Source organism: Trichechus manatus, unplaced genomic scaffold, assembly GCF_000243295.1.
Source record: "Trichechus manatus latirostris isolate Lorelei unplaced genomic scaffold, TriManLat1.0 scaffold00054, whole genome shotgun sequence".
Lineage (NCBI taxonomy): Eukaryota > Metazoa > Chordata > Mammalia > Sirenia > Trichechidae > Trichechus > Trichechus manatus.
Genome location: NW_004443990.1, coordinates 14,036,477 through 14,061,218, shown reverse-complemented (window position 1 = coordinate 14,061,218; position 24,742 = coordinate 14,036,477). Strand labels below are relative to the sequence as shown.

The following is a 24,742-nucleotide window of genomic DNA, read 5'->3' as shown; positions in this document are numbered from 1 at the left end:
CGAGCCTCCGAGAGAGGCAGAAAAAGAGAAGGGGGAGAAACCGAGAGAAGGTTGGCAGTGGCCTCTGAGCAGAGCGCGCCACCTCCCGGCGATCGGCGGGAGCGCGGGCCGCAAACCACCATGGCGGCGACCGCCGCCTCCCTCCTGGCTCCCTGCAACCGCCTTGAGAAAGAAACCCCGGGCCGAGGTTCACCCGCGGGGTTGAGAATTTTAGAGAAGGGCCCCAGTTGAGCCTTTTACTCAAATTTTTGGGGGTGGGTGTTAGTCTTTCTGTTTGGTGTCCTTCCTCCTGTTCTCACCATTTTTTAAAAAAACTCTGGATGAGATGATCAAAGATCTAGTTGCTTTTCCCTTACTCGGGCTTTGAGAGTCTCCTAGTTGGGTCTGGAAGCTGGTGGTGGTGGGTAACAGGACTGGAAGGTGTGTGTGTGTGAAAAACAATTATTGCAACGAGTTGACCCCGGGAGCTTGGCCCTGTGCGCTTCCTGGAGGCGCTGCAGTAGCCGTCCCCAGCACCCAGGCCGAGCCGGTGGGGCTGGGCCGGACTCTTCGAAGGAGCTTTCACTTCCCCTGGGCCCTTCGGAAGTTTGGAATCCTCTTCCTGACCTCCCTGTCCTTAGCCCAGGCCCTGGGAATGACAGAACAGGACAGAGACCTAGGAGAACGAGTTCGGCGGGGGGCTAAGCGGCCTAGTGGCGGAAAGACCGAGGTGGCGACGGCGGCGGCGGCGGCTGGGATTTAGGTGAAACCATGTGTCTGAGAGTTTGGGGTCAAGGCAGGACCCCTTCACCTCCTGGCCAGATGCCTGCTGTTGCAGTCGGAGGCCCCACTCGAGGCCCCTGCTCCGCGACTGGGCAGTTTCAGAGTTTGCCCGGCAGCCCACCGCCTTCCGGGAAGGGTTCCGAGCACCAGCGGCGCCTTGCCGAGAGCGCTGGGCGACCAGAGACCGCCGCAGCTGGGCCCCTTCTGCTAGGGCGGTTATTTTCTTTAAAAATAAAAAAGGGAGAGAGAGGGAGGAGGAAGAAAGAAAATAGTATCTGCAGCTTGCTGCCTGGGTGAGGGTGGGAGTAGGGAGAAAATGGGCCTTTTTGGGTTGAGGGAATGAGACCAACGCCCCCATCAGCTGGCTTCCTGCCTTCAGGTCTCGGAAGAAGAAGGGAAAACCGTGCCCTCCTTCCCTTGCCCGCTGGCGGCTTCGGATTTCCCTACTTGTCGCTGAGCTCCTACTTAAGGCGCCTGGAGCCTTCAGCTGCGGGCCCGGGGATACCTGGTGGCCCAGACTCAGTCTGCAGAACCCCAGGCCGGGAGTCGAGGGCCAAGGCCGCCAGAGGCAGGCCATATGGGCGGGCCAAAGGCCAGGGGCCTCCGAGAGGGTGAATGAGGATAGAAAAGCGGTGCAGAGGCGCCGAGACCCACCGACCCAGTTTCTGCAGGAGCTCAGGGCTAGGGGGCCTCAGTGGCGTCCCTCGTGCCGCGGGCAAACAAGGAAAAGCTAGAGAATACGAGGAAAATAGCCCCCGTCGTCCCCCAAGTCTGCACCGGGAGAGGCCGTTCCGAGCCTCGGCACCGGCGAGGCGCGGCGCTGGGGCCGGAGCGGGACCGCTCCAGCCTTTATCTCAACTGTAACTTCCGAGTCTTGTCCGGCGGGCCCGCTGGGGAGGCCTAGGGGCTGACCAGGGCTCCCGCCTTTGCTACGGAGTTTCCGGCACAGGGCAGATAGGGTGGCTGGGGGGAGGGGCGGCGGAGGGAGAAAAAAGTGGCAGGGGAGGAGCGGAGGTGACTGAGCGGCGAGTTTTCACGTCTTTATTATTATTATTATCGTTATTAATAATGTTAATATTATTACCGAAGTATTTCACGTCCAGAGCTAAGACAAGACTACAAACACAACACATAGAAAATTAATAAAATAGAACTTTGTTTTCTTCTGAGGCTCCTCTTCTTACTTCTAGGTAGTATGTGCTCTTTCCAGTGGCTTTGGGGAGGGGGTGAGAGAAACGACAGGTCTGGAGTCAGGGAGTCTTCGAGGCCCCGCTGAGGGGACAGCGAATCTACCATTGAACCGTGCACGGGGGACATAGACGACATGAGGAGACGCGACACGGACAAGAGCATTTTGCTCTGCATCCAGGACATCAAGTGAGTCAGGTCCTCTGTTCTCACGGGGGGGGGGGGTGCCAGATTCGGCCAAGGCGGTCTCCGCAGGGGGGGGGTGCAGGATGCAGGGGATGCTCGGGCAGCTCGGCCTCCGAGAGCTGGGGCGGAAGCTCTGCGGGCGGGGGCGTCCAGGAGAGCGCTGGGCCCGCAGGTCGCGGCGCGGGGGAAGCAGATCTCCGGGCTCCCCCACCTGCAGAGCGTCCTCGGGACTCTCAGACGCCCTGGGCTCCCTACACGCCTCTCCCTTCGCGTCCCCCCTCCCTTTCCAGCGCCTTCACTCGGCGGGTTTTTCTTCCTCCTCCCCGGCACTGAGCTGAGACGCACTGAGCAGTTTGCTCTCCTTTTTCCACTTCATGCGCCGATTCTGAAACCAGATCTTGATCTGCCTCTCTGTCAGGCACAGGGCGTGCGCGATCTCGATGCGCCGCCGCCGAGTCAGGTAGCGATTGTAGTGAAATTCCTTCTCCAGCTCCAGCGTCTGGTACCGCGTGTAGGTCTGGCGGCCTCGTCGGCCGCTGGGCCCAAAGGAGGAACCTGTTACGCAAAGAGGAGATGCTGAGGCTTGGGGTCACCGGGCCGGAGCCCCCTCCCCCACTGACCCTCAAACATAGACGCTAGCCTGTCCCAGGATGCCCTCCACTCTCCTGTTCCCTGCCCCCTCCCCCACCCTCCAGCGCCTCCTCCAGATTCCCTGGGGGTGTCCCAGGCCTACGCCCTCTCTGTCTAGACTTTTGGTGGAGGAGGGGAGGAGCAGTTTGAACTCCCACCTGAGCCTGGGGGAGGGGCTAGGGAGGTGCTGGCCAGGTGTGTCTCTTCCTAGCCGCATCTTTCCTTTCCCCTCTTTCCATCCGTCTCTCCCCCGCCCACCCTGTGATAGATTCCGGCCCTTAATCCATAATGACGTGGATCGATCCATAGTCAGCATTAACGTCTCCTCACTTTCGTGTCCCGCTAATGGACATCAATTTGGGACTTAAGGCCGACAAATAATCCAAACTGAAAGCCAGGCGCCTGTTTTCCCCTCTCCCCCACCGCCCTCTCTCGTTCTTCCTCTTCTCCCTCCTTCCTCTGACTACCCCCCTTTCCTGGTGCCTCATCTTTCCCCAGCTTCTCACCCCCCTGGGAAACAGTCTGGGACAGACTCCACTCCCTCGCCGGCGTCACGCCGCCCCCCCCCCCCATGACGCACTCCGTTTCTAATGGAGCCTTCCTTGGGTGGGGGAACCGACTAGAGTCTGCGGGCGCAAAGGAAAGCAAAGCCAATGACTGTGGCCCCAGTCCCCTTCCCTGACTAGGCATCCCTGCTCTGGCCTGGCGCTCCGGGAGAGCCCACTGCTCCTCCTGGCTCTGAGTCCAGCTGCGACTTCGCAAACTTTATAACTCCTGAAGGGCGAGAAGATAGAGCGCAAAACCCGGTGCAGGCGCCCACGTTTCCTTATCTCCTAAATGAGATGCCCACCGGTACCCTGTGGGGAAGTGGGGGGGACCCCGCTAGTTCTGTCCCGGAGATGGGGGCCCATGGGGTCCGGGCGGCAGCGGCCGGTCTCACTCACTATTGCACGAATTCATCCGCTGCATCCACGGGTAGACCGGAGTGGAGCACTTCTGCTCCTCTGTCTCGCCGAACACGCTCTTGTCCTGCGCGCAGTCCGACTTCCGCGGCTCTGGGTGGAACGCGGGCGGCTCGTCGGCGCCGGAGAGCGCGCAGGCCGACTCCTTCTCGCGGTAGAAGGCCGGCGTCGGCCCGTAATCGCAGGGCGCCGCGCGGCCATAGCCGCCGGCGGCCGGCGGGTAATAGGAGGAAGCGGCAAAGCCCTTGTCCTGGCCCGGTCCCGGCCCGTAGGGCGCTGGGTAGTGCCTCAGCGGGTCCGCATAGCCAGACGAGTAGAGCGGTAGCTGGCCCAGGAAGGACTCCTGTCCGCTGGCCAGAGTGACGGGGAAGGTGGAGTTCACGAAATAGGAACTCATTGGGAGGGGAGGCGCGCGCGGCCGCTGCTGCTCCGCCGGGTTTATGATTTGTTGTGTTTTATAGTCCGAGCGCCGCGCCTATTAGTAGTATATCCGAGATTGGGTTTTAGCTGAGGGGGGATGGCGAGGTGCCAGTGAGGGCCAGAAGGAAATACAACCATCTGATCCAACACTGACCAATGGCAGAGGCAGGAATTGTCAAATAGCACCCAGGAGGAGCGCAGCCCGCACGAGGGACCCGCGCACAAACCTATCAACCTTTTTTCCCTCCTTCTTCTCCTTCTCCTTTCTCTCTCTCTCCCCTAACAACACATCGCGTTCTGTTCCACCTACGTAGAATCTGCGAAACAGGCGCCCGTGCCTTTGAGGGAGGAGGGAGCATTTGGATTGAGACCACCCCATCCCCCAGTGATTAAATAAATATATCCCTCCCCCCCCACACACACGCAGGATAGGAAAAAGTTCATTGTGTTTTCAGAAAAGTTAACCCCTGCGTTGCTTGGGCCCGTTCCCTCAATGGAGGACTGGGTAAATGTCCCCAATCTCGTTGAGAGCGAGAAAAAGAAGAAGGTTTGTTTCCAGGGTTTGGTGTTGGAAGAAGGCAGAAGAGTTCTTCGCTGTCTAATTAGCATCGCTTTCGGAAAGAGAGAGGCGAAGACGAGGAAGAAATACCCTCCGTTCCAGGCTTTGAAAACTCTTCCCCCCTCCCCTTTATCAGATCTGCTCTCTCTCCTCCAAGCCCAGGTTTATTATTATTCCTGCTTCTCCATAACTCCTATGGTTTGAGGGAGACAGGCCAGAGCCCGCTGCCAGGAGGACTCGGAAGACTGGGAAAAGAGAGGAGGGTCTGAGCCCAAGCTTCCCCCTCTGGGTCTGCTGCTAGGCTAGGAGCCTTTTGGATGGCTTCGGCTGGGTCTGTCGCTGCCCAAGAGGTCCTGCCTGGTTCTAGTACGCAGCTGCTATCATCAGGGGTAAGGGTATTGGGGAAAGGGACTTAGAATTCTCCCCACTTGGGGCTATGGAGAGGAGGAGTGAGGTGGCTTGATTTATCTGATCTATATCCTGCCTTCTACCCTCACCCCCTACCCCAAACGACATAGGAATGTCCCGGGCTACAGAGTCTTAGGAATCAAGGATGTCCCAGCAAGTCTGGGTACAGGAAAGAAATTGTTCCTCCTCCAATTCCAGGTCTTCAAACACTTCCAATATTTGAGGCGATCAGACACCACAAGGAGGAAAGTGGCCCTCACCTCTTTTCCAGGTCTCTCTAGAAGCTAAAAGTTCCTTTTAAAATTAGTTCTTTCCTAAGACTTGGTTTTGGTTTAGTTTTATAAGCAGGGAGGAGTGCTCAATTCCTCCTGTGGGACTCAGCAGGCAGCCACCAACTATCAGCCCAAATCCTCTCTCCAGACACTTACAATCCTTCTGTCCGCCTCTCAGCATCTCTGCAATTCCCTCCCACGCCCTATGTTGGTATCACCTGGTTTGTTTGTATCGCCAGATTTGCTGCTCTAGGAGCTCGGATGTGAGAGCCAATGTGTGTCCCTGGCTCTCTTTCTCACCCAAGGAAAATGGACATTGAGGACGGGGGGGGTGGGGGTGGGGGAGCCTGGGCCATGATGCATTTCCAGCATTCTAATATGCATGCAGAGACCAGGCAGTGAAGGGTGACAGGCTTCTGACCTGGGGACAGGAAGGAGGCAAGGTGTGGGCCAAAGTCCACTGCTGGGCTAGACTGCCCCTCTGCTGCCTTTTTGTGGGCCAACTCTGCCCACCAAAGATGGCACAAGGCACCAGGGAGGTGGTTGAGGGCTGAGGTTGTGGAGACCAAGAGTGGGGACTTGGTTGACTGCAAAGCTGCCTCCAGGGCTCCCTGAACTCAGGGCAACTTCTAGGCTGCACCTTCATGACCAAGTGGCCATCCCTGGATGGCCCTCCACAACTTCTCAATCTGGCTCTTGGGGTTTTGACGAGGATTTCAAAATGAACCCCAAACCCTCTAATAATGGAGAAGCAGAAATGCTCCAATCTAGCTGTGGTTGGCCCACTCCTAGGAGGGAATAGGGGCCATTTGGGCAGGGAGACCAAGTGAAGGAGGGTGCCTGGGTGCATGTCCCTCCTCTCTGCCACTGAGGCTGGGCTCTGGGCCTCAGTCCTGCCTGCCTCCTCCCTGGCCACAATGCCCCCATCCAAGGACTGGAAGGTGGAGGCTTACCTGTGGGGTCTGGGTAAAGTAATATACCATGTGATGCGGGAGGGGGCCTTCCCTTGTGGTATAAGCACAAAAATAATCGCCTTATCCTAAGAGTTGCAGCCCCCAAATTACCCTCCCCTCTGCAGGTTGCCTGTCGCGAGATGGAGCCTCGACGGCAGGGCTCAGGCGCCTGGAGTCCGGCATGAAAGGAAATAGCGCCTCATTGCTCTTATCTAAGCCCAGAGGTATTTATGAGCGTTTATTCCTCTGATCCGTTTGTTTGGGAGAAAGAGCAGGCGGGCAGGGCCTGGCTAGAGGCTGCCTGGCTTCTGGAGCCAGATCTCTACCAATCTGTCTGTGGTTCGGTCCACCGCAGTCAGTCCGTCTCCGCGGAGGAATATGTAAATACACGGCGGGCACAGCCGTCTGTCCCGCTGGGGAGTCTCTCCTGCTTCCTTGAGAAAGTGTGCGTGAATGGAGAGGTGAATATAAATGTATACCAAGTCTTGAGTACACAACAGAAGGATTGTATAGATAGCCCACAGGCAGGATTTATAATTGTAATTTTCTGTGCTGCAAGGCTGCGGTCCTGTGTGGCGCATACACATTCCAGCTCCCAGAGAAATGTCTCTTAAATTGTGTTCGGCTCAGGAGTAAAATTCTCCTGTACCGGCAACCACAGGGAGGTATATTTGCCTGTAAATAGTTGGGGGTGGGGGTGGGGGTAGAGACACTGTCCAGGCTTCCCATTTCCTCTGGCCTATAAATCTGCGCCCCCCCCCCCAAGCCCTTTGAGTTGTGGGCCCTTCTCCACCCCGCCCCAACTCCGGCTGGGGTGGGGAGATTAAAATGTCTCAACCCAATCCTCCCCTGGACTCTGATGCTCTGAGTTTGGGGAACATAAATGTTCCCGGGGGAACAGTGTGCCGCTCCTAAGCGTTAGGGGGCCCTTTGGATGGGACACTTGGCCTTAAAATGGGCCCATCGAAAGAGCTGTACAAAGATCTTATTTCCACTATGCAAATAGCAGCAGCATCTCAGATCTTCTGGGAGAAGTAGGCGGTGGCAATAGGCCTGCTCTCCCTGTCCCCTCCCCCTAGGTCCATGGGCACCGTAAGAGCCCTGAAGAGTTTCAACCCTCTGTACCAGCTGGATTCCCCCTCCCACCGTCCTGCTGATGGTCCACAAGGAATCATCTCAGAGGGGCCCAAGTCCTTTCTGGCAGGCTCCCTCGGGGCCACCCGCAGGGCGCCTCACTGGGCCGGCCTTCTAACTGCCATAAAGTCATTCTCGCCGCGGAAAAGCTGAAAGGGCTGCTCCTGCGGGCCAGACTCAAGGGGTGGCCGCGGGCGGGGGGGCCGAAGCCGCTGTTCTTGCCCCAGTGCTATCGGCTCCTCGACCAAGGCAGCGCCTCCAGCTCCGGCCAGACCCTTGTAACACCTCGGCCTGCCTGGCACCGCAGGCAATTTCCTGAAGCCCCCGCCCAGGACCCGGGCCACTGCACCTTGAAAGGAGCAGCCAGAGCTTCCAGAGCTTCCTCCTGAGACTTGAAAGCCCGAGCTAATCAGTAACCCGTGAGACAGGGGCCAATATTCAAACGCAGCAGCACAGGCGGGTACCCGGCCCTCACCACCCCCTTCTGAGAAAGCGGTCAGGTTAAGCAAGTGTGAGAGGTCCAGCAGGAACGGAAATCACAATGGTTTGGTTCCTGAATGATTTCTCCTCACTCTCACTCCCAATTTTTTCCCCTTAAGTGTATTTGTGTCGATTTCGCTGGAAACGATCCAGAGTGGGGGAGGGGTCGGACACTCGCAGACACCAACAGTTTCCAGAAAACTCGGTTCAGTTCCTTCACCACGCACCCACCAGCCAAGGAACTGGCAAGACCCACCAGCCAACTGGGAGAATACAGACCCGGTTTGTCTTTTGACAACCAAGTGGAACTGCCGGGCCGGCGCCTCCCCTGCCGGCCCCTTCCCTTGGCCGAGAAGAAAACCAAATAAACCTTGAACAGCCTTGGCCTCGGATCTCTCCAGCGGCCTGACCCCCTCTCGCGCCCATGGCGGGGTGGGGGTGGGCTCGCGACCCTTATCCCCAACTCTTTGGTTCAGGGACCCCTGCCCGCGGAATGCTGTATTCGTCCTTTTTTTAAATGTGTCCCAGAAAAAGCCGCTTCCCCTGCCAGGTTTGGAGCTGGGATGGGGTGGGGGAGGTGCTCGTACTCCGATCCACACCCGGTCGGCCAGGAAGCAAGATGCAGCGGAAAGCGTAGCTCTGGGTCCGAAATCCCTCTAATCCAGCCGAACCTGCCCAGCACTGGCTCCAGGCGTTGGGCACGACTCGTGCAGCGTAGCGGGTTTGCGGCGCCGAAGCCGCGTGTCTCCGCACGGACAGTAGATGGCAGCAAACCGCATAATTTGGGTCAGAGAGCAAACTGTCTGAGAGACGATTTATAACCCGCCAAGACTACAAGAGAAAAAGACCTTTAGTCCGGGTGGGTTTGGGGAATTTTTCCTTTGAGAATAGGCCCGAGAGCAGTGGGTGCTAGCCGAGAACTTCTCTCGCTATGCAGCCAAGACATGCCTCGGGGCGCCCAGTCCAGGCCTGCGACGAGGGCATCTACCTGGGCCCCCAGGGTCACCCTCCCGCGCCACAAGTGGCTGCGTCCCTCTCCGCCCATCTCTGCAATGAAAAGGCCAATACCCCTACCCCCGCACACACACACCCGACACCTCGCAATCCCGGGGGAACCAGAATCCCGAGACTGAATGCCCCGTATCTGGTTTTAAGAAAGAAAAAAGCAGTCACCTATTTGTGCAAACCAAGCTAAATCGCAGTCTCTCCTGCTCTCGGCGCCCAACCTCGCTTATCTCTCGGCTAGCAGCTTCCGCAGAAGCCCTCTCACCCCATTTTTTAGTCCACAGCTCAGGCTTACGCCTCCTTCCATCCCACCACCCCACCAGCTACTTTAGGAATGTCTGTCCCCCGCCCAACGGTTCTTCTCCTCCTCGCCTCCCAGGAGGCCTAGCTGGGGGATGAAATCAGGCGCCTGAGGGACAAGGACTAGCTGTCTGAGCTTTCCAGCCCGGACACCCTCAGGTCCCTGAATCGGGTTTTCTCTTACTGTTCTTTCGTTCGTTTGTTTACAAGCCCAAAACAACAACATGCTAAACAGCTTATCCACAATGACCACGTGGAGAGCCAGGAAAGTTTGCACAAGAACAATGTTTCCACATCAGACACCCACACGGCATTTTTCTTCTCCACCGAAATCAACACACCTCCGTACCAGTAGAACACAAGTCACGGAATCAATATCGCACAGAAACCATTACACGCTGTAACCTACCGCGTTAAAACCACAAAATTGTCTCCCTGCAGAGCGAGGCTCCCTCCTCCGGGAGTGGCGAGGGACATGGGCATTCTCTGGCAGCCTTCCTGGAGGGTCGCCCTAGCTCTGGGTGCCTCCACCCACAGCCCTTCAATTTCAGAAATGTCTCGTAAGGGAGATGGTGAACATTTCTCTGTGAATTGTCCTTTCTCTGTTTCTCTAGCCGCCGCCTCCTCTCGTCAGCCTCTGCGGAGATGCCGGGCCCTCCAGAGGCCAAGACGTCCCTGAGCGCCACCGCCCCTCGTGCCAACGATGCCGGGGAAACCTCCGGGACCCGCACTGGGCAAGAGAACTGCGCGGGGGTAATGGGGAGAGGCCAGGACAAGGAAGGGATGGTGGGAGGGGGAGGCCGCCGCAAACCCATGGAGGCCATTGCCAGTGGCTTCTGCGGGCGCCGCTGAAGCCCAGACACCCCCATCGTAGCCCCCTCGCCTGAACCTCTTCTCCCAGCTTAAAAAGGCGACTTAGAACTTGTCTCCGTGGCCCCTTTCGGTTCCTCCTCCCGTCTTCCCTGCCTTGGCTCCCCCTCCAGGAAGCAGCCACCCCTCTCTCTGCCACCGAATTTCCTGGGAAGCCTCTCCCTGCAGCGCCCAGAGGTGGGGTTCAGCGCTGTCTGGTGGGGGGGGGGGGAGTCAAGCCCAAGCCCCACCCCCCTACAAAAAATCGATGTAAAAGAACAAGAGGAGAATTGTAGAAGCTCCCTTACCTTTGCAGACCTTGGGTTTTTTTTTTTTTCCTCCGGATTGAAAGGGATGGGAAGGGAGAAAAAAGAGCGCTCGGTTTCTGCTTCAGCTTCCAGATAATATTGTCCCAAACTGAGAGCCGTTGCTTCCCCTTCTCTGACTTGGGAGAGAGGGTGTTTCGCTTTTCTGACATTTGCACAGAAAATGGAGTAAGTTCTGGCTTAGAAAAATGGTATCAGTCTGCGGTCCTGGGCAGATTTTCCATCTACCTTCCATGATGACTAAAATCTCCGAATCAGCAAGTAAATTAATTTAGGAATTAAAATTATGTTTTGTTCTCCCTTTTGTGTAATTCCCCACCCTTCCTTCCCTCTCTCTTTCTCTCTTCTCTCCTCTCCCCCCTCTCTCTTCTCTCTCTCTTTCACTCTATCGAGCTGATAGTGAAGTATAAAAATATCAAGAGGCTGCAGCCCTGAAGGACGACAGTGCTCCGACCTAGGTGTGGTGTCCAAAAGAATGCTGCATTATAACCACCAGGGAAATGATAAAAAGTTCATGTTCACGATCGCCCGGCCACATGACCGGCGCCGGCCAATCGCTGGATTCAACCACTCATAAACTTCTATCACAAAGTTGTAAATTTTCATAAAACAACAAGGAATTTATTGCATTTCTTCATGGCCGCTCCACCAGCAGCCCTTTTCTCGGTCGCCATCTTCTTTTCTTCTCCTGCTGGCTTTTTGGGGAAACCCCAATCTAAGAAGGGATGAGATTTGGGGCGCTGGGAACCTGGGCGGAGGAGCTGCAAGAGGCCAGCTGGGAAGGGGGTTCTTTTTGGAGCCTCCTATTTCCCCGCAGAAGCTCTGTCTACCTCTGCTAGTAAAATTTCACCCCCAATTCCTCCGCATAGGGACTGTTTTCAGACAATTTTGGGGTGAGGTGGAAGCAGCAGTGGAGATCCAGAGTCGCCATTTGCACCAGGGCAAAATGAAAGCTTCGGTGTTCCCCCTCCCCCTCTGAACGACCCTCTCCTTCTCAGACCTAAAGCTGGCAGGACCCCCACCTGTGAGGCTTGCAGCATTGCGGGTGTGAGCACCCTACGTCCCCTCAGGCCTAGCTATTGGCCCAGGAGGGAAGGTTGCCTGGGCCGGGGCCAAAGCCGACAGTACAGCAACCGTATCCTCACCTCCGCACCCCAGACTGGAGCAGGGTAAAGCCAGATCCCGGCTTCTTCGGCCCAAACCTGTCCAGGTTCCCCAAGATCACTTGGCACCGCTCTCCAGGAGGTTCTGCGGTGGTGAATAGGGGAAACTGCAGGTTTAGGGGCCTTTCACTTGCAAATTCCAATTAAACAGATTCTCATAAAACGAGCTTCCCTTCCAACTCTCCTCCCCTTTTCTGTTTCGGTGCCTGTTCTTCAAGTCTAAATAATCCAGGGCTTATAATCGAATAAATACTAAAAATCAGCTCTGCAGGTTTAACTGCGTTAACACTGTTTTCCAGGTTTTTTTGTCCTTCAGTTAGGGGGTGTTTTGGAGTAAAAAAAAAAAAAATTCACTCCTTGTTTCCCAGGTTCCCTGAAATACCCCCGTATTTTGAGTTGAGGAGCACGAATCCGGGAAACGAAATACCCTCCCACCAAAACGTTTTTCTTTTTTTTTCTTTCTCCCTGTGCTCCAGAGAAGGCTCCAGGTTGCTGGCGGCACAGAGAGAGGGCAGAAAGACGCAGAGGAAGCCGGCGTAGCCCTCAGAGCGGCGGGAGCGGGCCACACTAGCCCGGTAAACTCGCACTGCTCAGCCTCTCCCTCCTGGGACTAGGTTTTTGGGGTTTTTTTTTGTTTGTTTGTTTATTTTTCATTTTAAAATTTTATCTGAGTCACCAGTGTCAATTTAGAATGAGAGAAATTAAAATAAATTGAAATAAAATAACCGAACATAGCGCTTGCTGAAAATATTTGCCAAGCAAGCGGAAAGCCGCGAGCTGCTGGTTTTGGAGGCCGCTTGGTCTCTGCTCATGGGCCTCTCTCAGCCCAACGCCACCAGGGAGGCGGGAATGGATTTGGATCTGCACCTTTTCTTTCTTTCGCCCTTTCTTCGTATGGGGCCTAGCATTTCGAATTTCAGCTCTCATTTGTGCCCCGGTAGCGGTGGCGGGGGCCCAAACCTCTCAGAGCCGGCAGCCCGGTTTGAAGGCCTGGATGCGGAAGATGATTTGTGGAACTGTGTGGGTTTTGTTTTGTTTTTCCGAGTGTGTGTGACTGAGCATCTGGGCTCATGGATGTGTTTACTTGGGGGCAAATGTGAATCTGTGTTTATAAGCCAATGTGTGAATGTACGTTTGTGAATATGTATAAATGTGCCTGTTTGTGAGTGAGTGTGAATGTGTGTTTACTTGTGAGTGTGTGTGAATGTGAATGTATGTGTTCCTGGGAGTGGAACTGGAATTGTGTGAATGCCTGTATGTTCATTATGAACATATGAATATTGGTATTTATTTGGGATCTTATGTGACGGTGTACGTATTTATTTGTATGTGATGTCAGCCTCTAAATAAATATGTATGATTGTGGTGCGTTTGTATGTGTCAAGGTGTGTAAAAAGGTGTAAATGGAATGCATGTGATATCCAAGTTCACTAATTAGCAGCTCCCAAGCAAGGAGCATCAGGAAAGAGAACAGACTCCAGCACAAAAAGAAATGAGTTGCGCCTGAAGTCTGAACAGAGGGGTACTGGAACTGCGCCACCCATTGCTAACCCTGATGACCCTCCCCAGGCTTAGAGAGATACAGAAAATAGGGCACCTGTTTATTTTTAATTATGTTTTATTTTTCCATCCTTCAGATACACAGAGAACGTAAAGAGGACCACAGGGGCTGGCAAGAGCAGGGAGCATCAGGCAGGCACACAGTGGGGACACGGGAGCTGCTCGGTTGGTCCTTGGGGCTCGCTAAGGCCCTTTGGCGGCCGCTACCGGGAAGGCGAAGGCTCAGGAGGGCGAAGAACCACACACGTTAGTCCAGACCCACAGTCCACAAAGACAGTGTCAAAGGGGGCTTACAAAAACCGTAAGATTTTACAAAGACCTTACAATAGACACATAGAAAAGGGGAGGCAAATTCCAGAAAGCTACAGAACAGGTAGATAATGTCCTTTGCATGTTGTACAAAAACAAACCAAACGGACTTTCCTATAGGTAGTATTTTTTTTTTTCAGTGTTAAGAAACCAAAATTTCCTCTTTCCCTCTCCTCTAATTTTTTTTTTTTAAACTGCTTTCCACTTAAATAGGGTTTTCCCCTCTCATTAATTTGAGTTTCCTGGTTCAGTTCCCAAAGCTGGGTTTCTCCTTCTCATCTTTCTCCCTTCCTCTGTCCCTCACTCTTCCTCTTCCTCCTCCGCCTCGGCCTTGTCTTGGCCGGTGGCGCCGGGACTGGCGGTCTTGTTCTCCTTTTTCCACTTCATTCGCCGGTTCTGGAACCAAATCTTGATCTGTCTTTCGGTGAGGCAGAGCGCGTGCGCAATTTCGATGCGCCGCCGCCGGGTCAGGTAGCGGTTGTAGTGGAACTCCTTCTCCAGCTCCAGGGTCTGATAGCGGGTGTAGGTCTGGCGGCCTCGCTTGCGGTCGGTCCCTGCGCACAGTATTTAGAGGAGAAAAATAAATGAGTATGGAAAATGCCAGGAGAGTGCCCATCTCCATCTTAAACTTTGTGTGTGATTTTTTGGGGGTGGAAGAAGTCCATTTCCCACTGAAACAAAATCCTTGCTTTCCATACTCCAGCCTATATGGAACCTTTTCCCTTAATGCTGCAGACCTTTCTACAGGCCTCCCAAGACAAACATTCCCATTTTCAATCCAGAAGTCTCTTCCAGCCTGGGCTTCTGAACCCAGGAAGATCTAACCTGCTGGTTCTTCAAGATTCTGATCTGAAGGATGTTTGTGGGATGAGGGGAGGATAATTCTTTTGTCACTCTCTGGAACCAGGGATCCCAGGCCTCTCCCTCTGGATGCTGGCTCTCGTGGTCCTTGGGGTAGGGAGCAATGAGCACCATGCAAGTGACCCTGAAGTGGGACTCCAGGCTTGGCCTGGGTACATTTCCCAAGAAGAAAAGGAGACAAAGGAGCATCACAGGCCCAGTCTCACACACTCCCCACCTCAGCCTGTTGTGGAAAGAGGAGGAGGTCAGAGTTTGCAGATTTCCTTGAAGCTTGGAGTTGATCTGGGAGCAGCTGCCCTCTGATGATTCTTTTCCAGTAAGTGGTTGAGGCTCAGACAGAGCCAGGCTGCCCTGCCAGCCCACCTACCAGACAGCCCAGCTCTCCAAAGCAATCTTTGGGCCTCCAGGAAGCACAGGGAAAGAGGAGAAACAGCAGCCTGGGTTGGGTGGAACTTGAAGTATCTGGGTGGTAGGGGCTGAAGGGCAGAGGGGGGCTACCCAGGCTAGGACCAGAACCCTGAGGAGGCTGGGGGGAGTCTTGTGCTGGGGGAGGTGCTGGTGCCAGCCGTCCTAGGAAGGAGATAGGGGAGAGGATGGACTAGGAGCCCTAATTTCAAGTCAGATAAAAGCCAAGCTGAAATGTTTACAATGTTTACGAGCAGAAGAATTTAGGCTTTGATAAATCAACTGGAAAGGCAGTTGAATCATGGAGTAGGTAACGGGGACTGTGACCACCAACACTGATGGTGCAAGAGCTGGCTCCTCCAGACCCCCAACTTTGGCTGGCTAGGTAGGAACCTCTGGCCACCCGTCTTGGGCCTTCTGGACCCTGGGGCTGGCCCCTGAGTTCAGCTAAGGCAGTGCTGAGAAGGATGTCTGGGCCAGGGTTGGCAGGAAACCCCCCATGGAGTGCCTGGACTCTTAGGGTTTGTGCAGCAGCTGGACCCTCTAACTCCTGATTTGGCTCCATGAAGTCCTAGCCCATCCCCTCAAGCAGGAGCTTCACACTTCTGGAATGGCACCTCCAAACTTGTTGGCCAGTACTCCAGGGGTATGCCTAGGAGTCCTGGCAGGACCAGCACCTGAGGAAGCCAGCTGTACTCCCACAAGCCTCTGACCCTTTCTCTAGTTCTCCTGCCTGCACCCCAAGTTCACTGGGGGGTCAGGGGCCTAGTCTATTTTGACCTCAGCCCCCCTCCCTCCACCTGCCTGTCTGTGCTCAGTGTCCCTGCCTGGGTCCTCATCTCTCACACCCCCTCCCGCCGGGACTCTAGGGCCCACCTCTAATTGTCCTGATGGGAATAATGGGGGAGCGGGGTTGGCTGGGAAGGAAGGGGGAGGGGAGTGTTGCTCAGCGCTGCGGCCCCCTCCCCCAGACCTTCTCCAAGCTGGGGCTGGGGGACTCACCCAGAGCTGAGATCCCCTGCGGGGACGGGGTGAGGGGAGGGAGGGGGAGACCCTAATGGCTATTCTCCGCAAACCCCAGCCTTCCTCCGAAAGACAAACGGCCTCGTCTCCAGCCCGTGCCGGCGCGGCTGATAAATATTTAAAGCTAAAAGGCCGGGAGGAAGGGAGGGGGCGGGCCGGGGGCGCGGAGCGCCGCGGCGTCGGTGGAGAGAGAACCGCCGGGGAGCAGAGCGAGCCTGAGAGCGCCGAGCAAAAGCGGGGTGGGGGTTGGCGCGCCGGGCCGCAGCTGAGGGGTGCCGCGTCCCCAGAGTCCATCTCCGGCCCGGAGCACTCTGGACGCGGAAAGGGGCCTCCGGCGGGCCAAGGGGAGCCTTCCGGGAAATGTTCCCGGCCGCTGCGGCTCGGCTCGGGACGGCTCGGTGCGCGGCGTTACCTGAGCTTCGCATCCAGGGGTAGATCCGGAAGTTACTCTCGGCCGCCAAGTCCGAGTCCCTCTGCTCCTTGGTGCCCGCCGCCTTGGCGGAATCTCCGGGACACAGCCCGGAGAGGTTCTGCTCAAAGGGCGCGCAGTGCATGTTGAAGGAACTCGGCTCGAGCCCGTAGCCGGCCGCGTAGACGCCGGCCGCGCTCTGGCCAGCCATGCCCCCCCCGCCGGGGTACAAGCCCTGCATCGAGGCGGCGAACGAAGCGCCCGAAGCCGCTCCATAGCCCGGGCGCTGGGGGCTGGAAGCAAACGCACAAGAAGTTTGTTCGGGGAAGGCTCCGGTAGCGAAAACCGAACTTGCGGCTGGATATTTAGAAAATAAAGCATTCGCATAATACAATGAACTCATAATTTGGCCGGATGATTTGTAGGCAGGGACGTTTTAGTGTCGGTTTTACGAGATTCCTTGATATATTACAGAATTAGAGTCCAGATTTACACCAAAAAGGACCCCCTTTTTCCTCTCCGGACCACGTGACCTCCGCCCACGTGACGTCCCCTCCGCCAATGACCAGGCAGCCTCCCCACGGCTCCCGGTAATGTGGAAAAAATTGTGTGGCGTTGGATTTATCAAATACGATCAATAATGAATGGGGAAGCCGAGCCCTGTGGATTGGGGCTGGGGGCTCAAGGGTCGCGGTCTATCCCCGCGGGCTGGAGGCAGCTTGCAGGCGAGATTTGGGGAGGAAAGAATTGAGTGGAAGGGAAAATAAATAACCTCGGAGCGATCCGTGATGTTACCCCCACCCCCATCCTCCCCAGCCGGTTACCGAGCGAGAGACAAACGCAGAAATTGAATGCACGCAACTGGGGCAAGGGCAAGGCGGGTCTTTATTAGTTTGGGCCAATTCATCCCGGCTGGGCCTTTGGGGAAACTGGGTCCGGTTCCCCCAAGGTGAGAGATGAGTGAGCCTGGCCTCTCAGCTCTCTCTCGGTGCCCCAGATACACGGGCGGGGATGGACCGAGGCTTCGTTGTCCACGCTGACTTCGGTACTCCTAGAGGCATGGGATCCAGCCCACGGGCGTGGAAAGCTGCAGTTTCTGGTGGCTAAAAAAAAACAAAGGTTAGAAAATAAAAAAGGAAGGGGGTGGAGTGGGTGGGGAGAGAAAGGAAGGGAGGAGGGCGGCCTAGGGCACGCCGCTCTCCTGGTTCCGGGAGGCGGATGCCTCTGCTAAGCGGGGCTGCCCAAGAAGCAGAGGCAGCAAAGGAAGGAAGGCGGCGAGTCCTGGCCGGCTTCGGAGCTGGGCGAAGGAGGCCAAGTCCCAGAGAAGGAGAGGCGAACAGCATCTCCTCCTCCTCCTGCTCCCTCCACCAGAGTCAGAGAAAAATAAAAATATAAGTGTGTTCAGCAGCCCTGCACTCCACCTTTATCCCCCTACACACGTACCCACATGAGAGGACACACACAGAAACAAAGGGGGGGAGGTGGCGCGGAGATAGCCGCTAACCCGGGCTCCTCTCTCCAGCGTGGCCTGAGCGCTGGGGTCTACCCGGCTTGGAGGGCTTGGAACGCGAGGGGAGGGGGTTTCTCTTGGCTCCCCTCCCTCGATCCTCTCTCCTCCAATCACGTGCAGCCGCCTCCCTCACCCTCTGAGCCCCTGGGCCGAGGGACTCTCACCACCTGCCTCCAGCCCCCGCCCCCTCCTCTGTGCTGCCTGGCCTCGGCGGGCGCAGGGAGTCCGGGGACCGGTTCCCCCCAGCTCTGCAAGGCGCCTGGGAGCAAATGAGGCAGCGCAGGCCGGGCCAGTCTAGGGTTCTTGCTTGTAAACTTTATTGTAATTCTTTCGCCCTTTTCAGGCGCAGACAACAGAACAAACTATAGAAGAACAACAAAATATATAATTAGCCCCCCCCCATAAAGCAATTCACGGATACAGGATACATTCTCTTCACAGTAAACCTAAGAACACTTTTAACAATTGCCCACAGCGCGCATGCTACCTAAAGTAACCTCTTTTGAGAAACACTTAAGACGAAATTGTCAAACCAAAGGGGGAGGGAGTGGGAGGAAGCGAGAGAGAAAGCCAGCGAGCTGGGCAGTGCAGCCGGGAGAGAGGGGTTGGGAGGGGAAATGAGGATGCAGCGAGAAAGAGAAAGACAGAGAAAGGGAGACAGAAAGAATCGTGGCGTGAATAGGCAGTTTCATGTTGTTGGGAGAACTTGGCAGAAATCAGTACCTCGGTCATTACAAAGAAGCACGTTCAAAGGAAAAAAAAAAAAGACCATTGCACAAGGAGGCTTTTTACACGGGCGGGGGCGGAGGGGGTGCTCAGCCGGGCCGCGGCCGCTCATCCTCGCTGGGCGAGGGAGTCCTTGCTTCAAATCCTTTTCTTCTCCCCCGGCCCCCAAGAGAAGGGAAGGAGATCCACGGTAGCTCACACACAGAAGCTATTACGAGATACTACCACTAGCGGGGACTGGCGCGGCGGGGGACGCTGCGGTGGGAGGCCCGGCTCCCGGCCCCGCTGGCAGGACCAGAGCGCTCTCGGGCGGGGGCGGGCGGCGGTGGCGCGGTGTGGGGACCTGCGGACCGGCGGGCGGCCGCGGCCCTGGCAGTCCCAGACTGGAGCCTACTTGTTGTCGCCCTTCTGCGCGTCGCCCTCGTCCGCTGCCTCCGGGGCCCGCTCCAGCTTCTGTTTCTCCAGCTCCTCCTGCTCGCATTTGCTGCTGGGGAACTTGTCTTTGTTGTTCTCTTTTTTCCACTTCATCCTCCGGTTCTGGAACCAGATTTTGACCTGTCTCTCTGTCAGTCCCAGCGCATGCGATACCTCGATCCGCCGCTTGCGAGTCAGATAGGGATTAAATAGAAACTCCTTCTCCAGCTCCAGGGTCTGGTAGCGGCTGTAGGTCTGTCGGCCTCGCCTGCGTCCGGCGGCTGCTGGGAATGGGGGAAAGGGCGAGACAGAGGGGAGGGGAGGGTGGGGGAGGGGGCAGAAACGGAAAAGGTTGGAAGATTCGTGAACCAGTCTGGGAGACCAGTATGATAAGGGCAGGGGACCTTCTACCCCGCGCGGGGGGGGGGGGGGGGCGCGGGGAGGCCGCGGTCAGCGGGGGGGGTGTGTGTGTGAGGGGGATCATACACCATCGAATCTAAGGGAGGCAGAAAAGGGGAGCCCCCTCCCCTGCTAACCAACACCAGAGAGTTAGGGGTGGTGGTTCAAATCTATTAAAAGTGCCACAAACTTTAGAAGGAAGGATGTGAAGGAGGTGGTGGTGGGGAATAAAAAAGCCAGGTGGGGACCAATGGACCCACCTTGAAAAGCCCCCAGAGCCTCTGCCCCGGAAGAAAAGTTTCTTCAGGGTAATTAAACTATAAAGCAATTGAGAAGTGCAAAAGTTGAGGGCCCCCACTCTCACCACCCTCTCTCCACAACCCCCCATAAAACAGTAAAAGGGAAAAAAAGGAGGGGAAGAAGAAGAAAAGTAAGGCAGGCTGAGGGGTTTATGGACTCAGGAAATGTCGCTTAGCGACCCCCCTTCAAGTGAAACAAAAAAAGAAAGAAAGAAAGAAAAGGAAGAAGCAGGAGGCGATCAGTACCGAGCGGGTCGGTCTCCGGGTAGCTGGAGGAAATGCGCCCTGGCCTGACCGGCCCCCTGCCCGGCCTCCGGCCCTCTCGCCCCAGCCAGACCCGCCGCGAGCTCACCTTGCGGGCGCATCCAGGGGAAGAGCTGTGTGGGCGACGGGCTCTGCTCAGAGCCCTCGGCCTCCTCGCCCAGGCCGCTGGCGGCGGCGAGCTTGCAGTCGGCGTACTGCACCAGGTCTGGGTCCTGCGCACCGAACAGGCTCTGGCGCTGCAGCGGGTCGTAGCCGTAGAAGTTGCCCGGGTCCCCGTGACACGCCACGGCGCACGGGTTCTGCTGGTAGGGAGCCGTGGACAGCGACGACGGCCCGTGGTAGAACTCCTGGATTTGCGATGGGTGCTGGAAGCTGCCGCCGCTGCTGGGACCGTACACCACGGTGGGTCGGCCGCCCAGGTCCTGGGCGAAGCCGCAGTCATAATAATTGGGGCGCAGGGACTCCCCGGTTTTGTATTTGGAGAACAGTGAATTGACGAAATAAGAGCTCATTTTATTGAATTTTGAGGCGGCGGCGGCGGCGGCGGCGGCTGTAGTAGGGGGCTGTTGGGGAGGGGGTGGGGAGGGGGAAAGGGAGGGAGAGAGAGAAAAAAACGCGGATTCGCCGGCTCCTAGTCACCCTCGCCAGGAAAGGAGAGGGAAAGGGAGGAGGAAAAAAAAAAAAGAAAGAAAGAAAGAAAAGGCGAAGAAGATCTTGAAGCCACCACACTTTTTGTGATTTCCAGGAATAGAAAAGGACAGAGAAGCCTCCAAAAGACTAAGCTTGCATGGCAGCCGAGGCTCGCTGGCCGTCCCCCCACCCCCACCCCCCAAACAAAAATATACCGCCACTTAAAGAGGTCCTCGCTTTACATTTCGAAGAAGGGATGCCAGTTCATAAACAGTTTTCGGTGATTTACTTCCCTGCAAATGAGTTGTTTCATATTTTGCACTGTCTTTTCATGATCATTTGCATCCATTAGAGACCCCGCATCCTATTGGCTTCTCCGTACTCCTCCCGGACAGAACGCAGAGCGGGTGAGAGCGAGAGAGAGCTAGAGCGAGAGAGCGCCAGGGACTGAGGAGAGAGCGGAAAAAAAAAAAAAAAAAAGGGGGGGGGGGGAAAAAAAAAAAAAAACACCCAGGGAGAGAGAGAGGGGGAGAAGGGGAGGGGGGAGAGAGGAAAAGGGGGTGAGAGAGAATGAATACGGATTAAATCTGTTTAACTACCTACATTAATGAGATATCTCTCGCCTCACAACAAATCAAATACCTTCGCAGACCACCCCCAAAGACTGATGCGGGGGAGTCATGGAAAAAACCACGCACACACACATACACAACGCGCCAGGCGCAGGCACGCTGTTAATTTCGCGATTTTAACGAGGCAGTTGGAGTCTTTCTAAATGTCAGGGTCGCTTCGGAAAAATGTAAAAGAACACGGTTTAATTGCACCGAGTTTTAAAAGGTCCTATAAATGTAATTGGTATTTTAATACAAGTTATCAAATCATACAGCTTCCTCTCCTAAACATATTTTCAAACAAACGAGGTAGTCATATTTAAAGCTTTAATGATCAATTTCCTTATTATTGATAAAGGTTTAACGATCGTGCAGAGGGAATTGACTGGGTAACCGGCCCCCAAAAACGGCTGTAAACTCTTTAACAAACTATAAAACGCAATAAAGCCGGAGTCTGTTGTTGTTTATGCCGCAGCGCATAAAAGCTGTTAGCATTTTACGAGTTCTTTCCTCTACAGTTATAAAACTGCAGCTTCGATCGCCCCCGCCGCCCGACTGCAGCACGGTGGGGGTGACGAAGCCCAAATGAGAATGATCGTGGGTTTTTTCGGCACAAACGGTGACTTTTCCGAGATTTTCGCCTCCTTCAGCTGTGGCAAGCACCTGCCCCCACCTCCCTCTCTGGAGCCCCCAAGCCAGCCCTCTCTGCCCCGCCCAAGCTACTCACTCAACTTTGCCTCATTAAACAAATAAGCAAGGATTTTCCGTGGAAAAGGGGTTGGAAGGGCGTGAGGAGGGGGCCGGGTGGGGGAGAAGAAACTTTTTTGTTAATGGGTAGTGGTGAAGCTCAGCTCGAAGTTTGCCTCCAAACTGCCTGCCCAATTTTGCAGTTTTGCACAATCTCTGTTGGCTGGCGGGGGAGGGCAGGAATGGGGGAGGGGGTCTCCGGAAGGTGCTGGGACCCAGTCAGTGCTTTGAGGAACCGACTTTGTGTGAGGGAAGAGGGGGCTGATGCCACCAGCGGGATGACGTCAAGTCGGGCTGCCCCACTCTGGAGCCCAGGCCTTGGGACCCAGAAACCAAGTCCAATTGGCTCCCAACCATCCCGGGCCAGTCCTCTGCACTGCCCTGGGGCGAGAGGACACAGCCAACTCAATCAGCATATCAAAGCAAGGGAAGGGCAGTCCAGGCCCAGCTGGGCACCTCAGCCTAGGCACCTGGCCTTGGTGCCCACTGATGTGTGCCCTCCCTTGTGTGCCTGCAAGGTGTGTGTATGGGGGGGTGCCATTTAGTCCTCAATGTCCTCAAGACCCTTTTGAGCCACTGGCACTGCCTAAGCTGACCTTGGGGTGAAGGGGATTCAGATGGAGTAAGCCGCTGAGGGCCCATTTTCTCTCCTCTTCCCTTGGGGAGCAGCTAGTTAAACCTGGCTCTCCCTCCAGGCCTGGGGACCTGGGACCTGAAGGACTGAAGGCAGCAGCAAGCTGGCTAGGTGCCACACTCTCAGGCCTGCTGCCTTACCTATCTACCCGGCCTAGACGCAGTGGTGGCCAGGCTGTATAAGGCCCTGTCTGAAGGTCAGAAGCAAAGGCCTCCTACAGTGACTGGTCAACCAAGGGAAGGAAGGAAGGAAGGAAGAAAGAAAAAATTTCTAGTAACAAATGTGGAGGCTTTACAAATACATTCAATCCATTGTTGATCCAAGGGAGGGTGATTTGCTTTTGGAGGGGTGCCTCTTGGTGACTCCACACACCCCAACCTTTGTAAAAATAAAACTATTCACCTTCTCCAAAAGGAAGCCCTCACCCACACCAGTGGGGCCACCTCGTCCTTCAAAAGTGAATCTGGAGAATGGGAGAGGGTCTGAAAGAGAGCAAGAGAAAGGCAAAAAGGAGAGGAGAGAAGCCAGGATCTTGAATTTTCAGCGCGTGGCTGATGGGGCGGTGAGGCGTCAGGAGGCAGAGTTAAGTTGTTGGCGAAGCGAACGTTTTTATAAAGTGTGGGGATTTTATGGTCATGATTTGAGGACTCACTGGCGAAGGAGAAATTTAATGGCTTGTTCTAAATCATCCCTACACTGTGCCAGAAATTCCTGACGGAAGGAAAATGTTTCTATTATCAGAAAAAAAGAAGAAAGAGCGAGGAGATAATTTATAAACACCCAATGGAGTGTAGATTTATTAGAGAAACTCAAGTTGAGGAGAAACTCCGCTTGCCTCTTCGCATTCAGTCCTGGGGGAAGAGAGAGGCTGTGGCTGGGGTGGTTTTGAGTGTGTGTGTGTGTGTGTGGGGGGGATATCTATTTTTCACACAGGTTTGTCCAGATGGGTGGCACGAATCGGGAGGAACCGGGAAGAAATGAGGGATTCAGAATCGCAAAGACGATGGGCAGACAGCGCGCGAGTCTCAGAGCGAAACGTGCCCCCCGAGTCCAGGCCTTCACTGCCAAATTACCAAAGGACCCGCGCCCCCCAGGTTTGCCTGGGGCCCAGGGTCGGGCCCCTGGGGCACGCGGAACTGGAACTCTCACCTGGAAGTCGCGGACGAGGGGAGGGACCGAGTTCCTGCTTCCTGCTGCGGTGCCTTCTCCCGCACCCATCCGGAAAACGCACTTTTTTTTTTTTTTTTTGGCGGCCCAGCTTAGGGCGCCCAGAGCATCCCGAGGCAATATCCGAGCCTTTCCGCACCTCGCCGCTCTGGGGACCCCCTGTCCCGCACATGGTTTGCCCGGCGCGCGCCCAGCCGAGCTCCCGGACCCGTACAAAGGCTCTGCACCCTCCTCCCGTACGGAGCATCCCGCCAGCTTTGGGCGACTCCGAATCTGCAAAAAAAGCCCTAAAACTGGGGGGAGGGAGGAGTGGGGGTGAGAGGGGGTAGGCTGGCTCTCCCGGTTGCCTTCTCCGGCAGGTCCTGGCAGCCGGGTCGGGCATCTTCCTCTACGTCGGAGCTTCTGCCTGCTCTCCCGGCTCACCTGACCCGCTTACCCGCGGCCGCGGGCATTCCTCTCGCCCCTTCCCAGGAAAATCTTATTCTTTATGACTCAGTTCTTCTCTTTTATTTGGACCCATTATTTCTATTATTATTATGATTCTCGGTTTTCATGCATTCGTTGCCCCACGGAATACAGCAACTTGATAAGCACTGAGCCTTCCTCATGGGGAAATGCAGAAAATTGACAGTTTGAGGAGAGGAGGGAAACTCTACTATATCTGAAATCTATAAAATGGGGGAAACGGCCATAATGAACCCTACATTTTTATTACGCACAAGTTATTCATCACTTTTGGTAGTGCGCAGTTCATAGATTCCTGGCCGACCAAGGTGCTGCAAAGAGCCGCGGGCACCCGCCGCCGCCGCCGCACAGGGAATTTTCACGTGGAGCAAGGGTGCCATCTAGCGGCCGCTCTACGAAAAGGCGCCACCGCCAAAGGCTCGGCCAGGATCTCCAAGACCGAGCGTCCAAGGCCGCAAGCAAGAGAAATTTATTATTAGCAGAAAAGGGGGAGGGAAACTAGAGCTGGCGAGAGAAAAGGCATCGAAATCAAGAAACGGTTCATGAAATTTTGCAGATAAGCTAAAATAAGAAAAAGGGGAGAAGGGGGCGGAAAAAGAAGCCATAAGCTTTTTTCTTTTGTACTTAACGCCCCCTCCCCCTAATCCCCTAATTTCTGGCTGAGATCACCAAGAAGTGCGCCGTTTATGGCCCGTAAAAGGGGGAAGCGAGC

General features: G+C 55.6%; 3 protein-coding genes across 3 annotated transcripts; all 3 read right to left on the bottom strand.

Annotated features, from left to right (window-relative positions):
• Positions 1–1,788: 1,788 nt before the first annotated feature.
• HOXB6 (homeobox B6) lies at positions 1,789–10,920 on the bottom strand. Its single transcript, XM_004377980.1, has 3 exons — positions 10,417–10,920; positions 3,711–4,235; positions 1,789–2,691 (listed from the first exon to the last, which is right to left on the bottom strand). Exons 2-3 carry the CDS (start codon positions 4,123–4,125, stop codon positions 2,432–2,434), a joined length of 675 nt encoding a protein of 224 aa, XP_004378037.1. The 5' UTR covers positions 4,126–4,235; positions 10,417–10,920; the 3' UTR covers positions 1,789–2,431.
• A 2,766-nt stretch (positions 10,921–13,686) lies between these two features.
• On the bottom strand, positions 13,687–16,617 carry HOXB7 (homeobox B7). Its single transcript, XM_004377979.1, has 2 exons — positions 16,168–16,617; positions 13,687–14,020 (listed from the first exon to the last, which is right to left on the bottom strand). Exons 1-2 carry the CDS (start codon positions 16,565–16,567, stop codon positions 13,767–13,769), a joined length of 654 nt encoding a protein of 217 aa, XP_004378036.1. The 5' UTR covers positions 16,568–16,617; the 3' UTR covers positions 13,687–13,766.
• Positions 16,618–17,971: 1,354 nt separating this feature from the next.
• HOXB8 (homeobox B8) lies at positions 17,972–20,533 on the bottom strand. The gene is made up of 2 exons (XM_004377978.1): positions 19,865–20,533; positions 17,972–19,098 (listed from the first exon to the last, which is right to left on the bottom strand). The coding sequence occupies exons 1-2, from the start codon at positions 20,286–20,288 to the stop codon at positions 18,791–18,793; spliced, it is 732 nt and encodes a 243-aa protein (XP_004378035.1). The 5' UTR covers positions 20,289–20,533; the 3' UTR covers positions 17,972–18,790.
• Between the last annotated feature and the right edge of the window lie 4,209 nt (positions 20,534–24,742).

What these genes read in the sequence shown, in the direction of transcription:
- HOXB6 (XM_004377980.1), bottom strand. Translation starts at nt 4,125, where the DNA reads ATGAGTTCCTATTTCGTGAACTCCACCTTCCCCGTCACTCTGGCCAGC. An exon ending in GCGGATGAATTCGTGCAATA is followed by an intron (nt 2,692 to 3,710) that starts GTGAGTGAGACC and finishes TTTGCGTAACAG; the next exon opens with GTTCCTCCTTTGGGCCCAGC.
- HOXB7 (XM_004377979.1), bottom strand. Translation starts at nt 16,567, where the DNA reads ATGAGTTCATTGTATTATGCGAATGCTTTATTTTCTAAATATCCAGCC. An exon ending in CCCCTGGATGCGAAGCTCAG is followed by an intron (nt 14,021 to 16,167) that starts GTAACGCCGCGC and finishes TACTGTGCGCAG; the next exon opens with GGACCGACCGCAAGCGAGGC.
- HOXB8 (XM_004377978.1), bottom strand. Translation starts at nt 20,288, where the DNA reads ATGAGCTCTTATTTCGTCAATTCACTGTTCTCCAAATACAAAACCGGG. An exon ending in CCCCTGGATGCGCCCGCAAG is followed by an intron (nt 19,099 to 19,864) that starts GTGAGCTCGCGG and finishes CCCCATTCCCAG; the next exon opens with CAGCCGCCGGACGCAGGCGA.